This window comes from Myotis lucifugus, unplaced genomic scaffold, assembly GCF_000147115.1.
Source record: "Myotis lucifugus unplaced genomic scaffold, Myoluc2.0 scaffold_986, whole genome shotgun sequence".
Classification (NCBI taxonomy): domain Eukaryota; kingdom Metazoa; phylum Chordata; class Mammalia; order Chiroptera; family Vespertilionidae; genus Myotis; species Myotis lucifugus.
The window spans coordinates 1-5,245 of NW_005872034.1; the positions used below are offsets into that span (position 1 = coordinate 1).

General features: G+C 54.1%; 1 protein-coding gene across 1 annotated transcript; it reads left to right on the forward strand.

Annotated features, from left to right (window-relative positions):
- Nucleotides 1-789: 789 nt before the first annotated feature.
- LOC102422459 (HLA class II histocompatibility antigen, DM alpha chain) lies at nt 790-3,387 on the forward strand (the record flags this gene model as incomplete). Its single annotated transcript, XM_014449002.2, has 5 exons — nt 790-1,041; nt 1,165-1,446; nt 2,197-2,475; nt 2,684-2,812; nt 3,085-3,387. Coding segments are annotated over 5 exons (947 nt in total), but the record flags the coding sequence as incomplete, so codon positions are not given.
- Between the last annotated feature and the right edge of the window lie 1,858 nt (nt 3,388-5,245).

Sequence of the window (5,245 nt, forward strand, 5' to 3'; positions counted from 1 at the left end):
CAGAGCCCTGGAGGAGAGCCCGCGCTTTGTAAATGGTGGGAAGTGCTGCCGGGTAGTGGAGACTAGCAGAATCGGGACAGAGCTGCTATGGATGGATGGCAAACTGTCAGGGGTACCTTATACATTTCATGTAAGAGCTTCTTGAAGCAGAGATGATTATATCCATTTTCCAGATGAAGAAAGTGAGACTCAGAGTTTGAGTAACTCCTGTAAGTTCATACACTGGGAGGGGGTAGCGCTGGGATTCGAGCAAAGCAAATGTTATTTCCACGGCTCCACGCAGGAGCCACTGACTCGGGCATCAACTCACCTTGCAATTCTTTTTTTAAAAAATATATTTTATTGATTTTTTACAGAGAGGAAGGGAGAGGGATAGAGAGTTAGAAACATCGATCAGCTGCCTCCTGCACATCTCCTACTGGGGATGTGCCCGCAACCCAGGTACATGCCCTTGACCGGAATCGAACCTGGGACCCTTCAGTCCGCAGGCTGACACTGAGCCAAACCAGTTTCGGCAACCTTGCAATTCTTGAAAAGTCTTCCTTGATTTCCCTCCCTGAGAAGGATGGGGCAGGGTGGAAGAATAATCTGGAAGCTCCCTCTTACTCGAAATGCCTATTATTCTCGGGATTGGGTATTGGGTAGGTTTCCTGCTTGCTGGCGGGATTTCTGCCAGAAGTTTCAAAAACGAGGGCTTATTTCTTGCAGCTCCGGGGTCACTTCCCCAATCCTGTCGTTGCCAGGGCTGGACTGTGGAGCGAGGGGAAGCCGTTTTCGGGGGCCAGTGAGGTGGCTGCAAAGAAGCCTGGAGACTGTTTTTCAGTTCAGCACGTGTGGGGGGAGGAGGGAGCAGTGTCACCTACAGCCTGGGGAGGGCGTGGCCGTTCCTTCACCTCCCTTCCAAGCCCGCCCCGCCCCCCACATTCACTAGGGTGGCCCAGGAATTAGACAAAGGTCTCCCAGGGCGTGTGCCGGGTTTCAGCCACCAGCAGCGACACTTTAGCCTGCAGACTTCAGACGGTGGGCCTTTTTATGGCAGAGGTAGTTTGGAGAGATCCTAGTGATTTCTTTTCGCCCCACAGGGTGGGAGAGCCCAGATAACAGACGCTAGAGGGGTTTCCCCCTCCAGTGCTGCAGGCCTGACCCGCCCTGTCTCCTCCGCAGCAGCCGCAGGGTGGCGGGCCGGCCTGCAGAACCACACGTTCCAGCACACGGTGTACTGTCAGGACTGGAGCCCGGACGTAGGGCTCTCCGAGGTCTACGACGAGGACCAGCTCTTCTCCTTCGACTTTTCCCAGAACACCCGAGTGCCTCGCCTGCCCGAGTTTGCTGACTGGGCACAGAAGTCTGGAGATGCCTCCACCATTTTCTTTGACAAAGCATTCTGCCAAGCCATGGTCCAGGAAGTAGGCCCGCAGCTGGAAGGGAAAATCCCGGTGTCTAGAGGTCAGGGTTTTGGGGGGTGTGGTGGGAGCTGCCTTCGGAACCTCATTAATCTACACACCAGCCCCCCACCTCTGGGGCTCCGGTTCTCCCCCGGTTCTTGGGTTTTCTCCCAGCCACCGGCGCCTGTCTCTGTGGGGGTTAGCAGACAGGGGCCTAGATTGGCGCGTCCCCAGGGTGAGTTAGACTTGAAGTCAGCGGGAGCAGGCCCTGGACGTGGTCGGCAAACTACGGCTCACGGGCCACATGCGGCTCTTTGGCCCCTTGAGTGTGGCTCTTCCTAAGCCTTGGGAGTACCCTAATTAAGTTAATGACAATGTACCTATCTATATAGTTTAAGTTTAAAAAATTTGGCTCTCAAAAGAAATTTCAATCGTTGTACTGTTGATATTTGGCTCTGTTGACTAATGAGTTTGCCGACCACTGGGGATGTGTGCGCTGGGCATGTGCCCAGCAGGATAGACGGGGACCTGCCGCTGTTCCCGTGAGAAGCAGCTGGAGATCAGAGGGCACGGAGGGGCCTGGACAGGAAGAGCTGCAGGAAGCCGGGGGGCGGCTGCAGTGGCCCGGGCCTGGCTCTGCCTCTAGGTCCAGCTCTGCTTCTTGCCTAGAAGACCTCAGAGCCCAGCGCCCCCTACCTCCCCCCAAAGCCCGCCCCATGACGGTCTCTGCCCTCCCCTCTGTATGCCACCCCCCCCCCCTAAGCACTGGCTCCCTAAAGAGTCCCTTCTGTCCCTCCACCTGTCCCTCCAGGGTTTCCCGTGGTCGAGGTGTTCACGCTGAAGCCCCTGGAGTTCGGCAAGCCCAACACGCTGGTCTGCTTTGTCAGCAACCTCTTCCCGCCCACGCTGACGGTGGCCTGGCAGCATCACCTGGCCCCCGTGGAGGGCGCCGGGCCCACTTTCGTCTCTGCCCTCGATGGACTCAGCTTCCAGGCCTTTTCTTACTTAAACTTCACCCCGGCACCCTCGGACCTTTTCTCCTGCATTGTCACTCATGAGATTGACGGCTACACAGCGATTGCCTACTGGGGTGAGACCCTCCTCCCTGGAGCCGGGCTCCCTGGGGGCCGAAGGGGACAGGCCCACGGGAGCCTCCTTCTCCACCTAGTCCTTGTTTAGTCCAGTCTCACTCTTTCACGCCTCAGTTTCTCCCTTGTCAGCCCCGACACCCACATCATTCCCAGGGTGGGGGCTCCCTAACCAGGTCTCAGGGCCCGCCTGCTCCCCTTTGTCTCCAGTGCCCCACAACCCGCTGCCCTCGGATCTGCTGGAGAATGTGCTGTGCGGCGTGGCCTTCGGCCTGGGTGTGCTGGGCATCCTTGTTGGCTTGGTCCTCATCATCCACTTCCGGAAGCCTTGCTCAGGCGGTACGTCGGGGGCCCTGCCCGGATTCTCCTGGGCCCGGGGAGGACTGAGAGTGGCCCTCGGGCCCTTGGGTGGCGGGGCTGTATCAGCTCCATGGGCATCGCCTGCTTGGGGTCCCGGTTACACACAGGGTTGGGGGTCGCAGGGATGGCTTTCAGTGGCTGAGGAATGATGGGAGCTGCAGGAAGAGTGCGGAGATGAGGGGCAAGGAGAGATCAACTGTTTGGGGAGGAGGGGGTCCCCCTGATGGCTTTCCCCGTCCTTCTCTCCTCAGACTGACTTCCTGATCCGAGTCTGATGCCAGCACCCGGGCCATCCCAGCAGGGGCTGCTCCCGTTCCTCACAGCCTGCCCAGCATCGCTCCTCCTCAGAGCAGAAGGCCCTGGGCCTCCCCTCGGCCTTCTATGCACATGTGTGTTCGTGTATCTGTGCACGTGCGTGTGCATGTGTGTTCATGTGTGTGCAGGTTTCTCAGCTGGGGCTGTGCTGCCCCGGCCTCCATCCCAGGGAACCCAGTGGCCTTTCTATCGTGACCACAATCCTTCCCACTTCAAGGCAATAAATCTCATTACTTTTTGTTGGTGTGGCTCCTTTTTTAACTCATGGTGTTTGTTTCTGGTATCTTAACTTGAGTGAGTTGTCATGTAAAATTCAACATGCCTTAACCTGAACCTTGGTGGTGGTGGTGGGGGAATGGGAACCCCCTGGCTCCTAGCTGCCTCCGTCCCCGGTCCCAGCACCACGCGATGCTTTCACCCCCGCCAGCGCCTGCGACTGTGAGGAGTGAATGCAGAGCTGCTTCCCGGTCCCGGGCGCACACAGTGCTGGGGTTTTTGCTGTGGGCATTTTGCACTTCACTGCCTTGAGAAGTGTACACTCCCTTCCACCTTCGCCATCGCCCGGAAACGGGTGCAGGAGTGGCAAAGTAAGCCTCAGATGTTACTCTTGTTTTTATTGATTTTTTAAAATCCTCACCTGAAGATATTTTTCCATTGATTTTTAGAAAGAGTGGAAGAGAGAGGGAAAGACAAAGAGAAACATCGATGTGAAAGAAATACATCGATTGGTTGCCTCAGGCATGCGCCCTGACCAGGGCCCAGGTCAGAGAGGAGCCTGCAACCGAGGCACGTGCCCTTGACCAGAATCGAACCCGGGACCCTTTGGTCCACAGGCCGATGCTCTATCCACTGAGCCAAACTGGCGATGGTGATATTTTTTTGATATTTTTTAGAGAGAGGAAGGGGAGGGAGAGAGAGATAGAAACATCAGTAATGAGAATTGATGAGGCCTCCTGCACGCCCACTACTGGGGATCAACCCACAACCTGGGCATGTGCCCTGACTGGAAATCAGACATCCTGGTGCATGGGGTCCCGGTTACACACAGGGATGGGGGTCAAGGGGAACCCCCTCCTCCCCAACTGCGCCACTCCGGCCAGGCCAGACGCTGTTCTGACTCTGTCATGTCAGTTCTGTACACGCCTGAAGTGATATCTGAGCAGCCTGGAAGGGCCCGGAATTCACTTGTCCTTCCAAAAGGTCTGTTCTCCCAGCAGCTGGTCCAGATAGAACCGAAAGTGTCGCCTGGGCCCATAGTGGGGCCCTAGGGCCGGGCACATGACTCCTGGGGCTAAACTACTTTGCATATGCTTTGCCTCTTGCTTTCATTAGAAATGATGATAACAGTAGGATTGATGGGATTGATGTGAAGCTTAATTAAGTTACTATCTGTCAGATGCTTAGAACAGTGTTTGGCATGTAGAAAAGTTTCCCATTGAGAAACTTTAACACTTTATGTTCCAGCAAAAATTGAAACTGCCTGTGGTTAGAAAGGATTTCTTTTTTTTTTCTTTTTTTTTTTTTAATATATTTTATTGATTTTTTACAGAGAGGAAGGGAGAGAGATAGAGAGCTAGAAACATCGATGAGAGAGAAACATCGATCAGCTGCCTCCTGCACATCTCCTACTGGGGACGTGCCTGCAACCCAGGTACATGCCCTTGACCGGAATCGAACCTGGGACCCTTCAGTCCGCAGGCCGACGCTCTATCCACTGAGCCAAACCGGTTTCGGCAGAAAGGATTTCTTAAGATCATAAAAGCTCAAACCATAGGGTTTTAAAGGCCAAAATTAAATCTATTCAGGGAGGAATCTGTGTTAACTGATGAGCTCCAAATGGAAGAAGGCATTTGCAATATTTATTCTGACATAAGATTACTATATTAAAAAATAAAAAGATTACTAAATAAAATATATTAGAAAACCCTACAAATTCACAAGAAAATGCAGTTTTTATATTTTTAAAATTTATCTTTATTGTTGAAAGTATTACAGATGTCCCCCTTTCCCCCCATTGACCCCTTCTAGGCCAACCACACCCCCCACCCCAGGCCTTTACCACCCTATTGTCTGTGTCCATGGGTTATGCATATATAT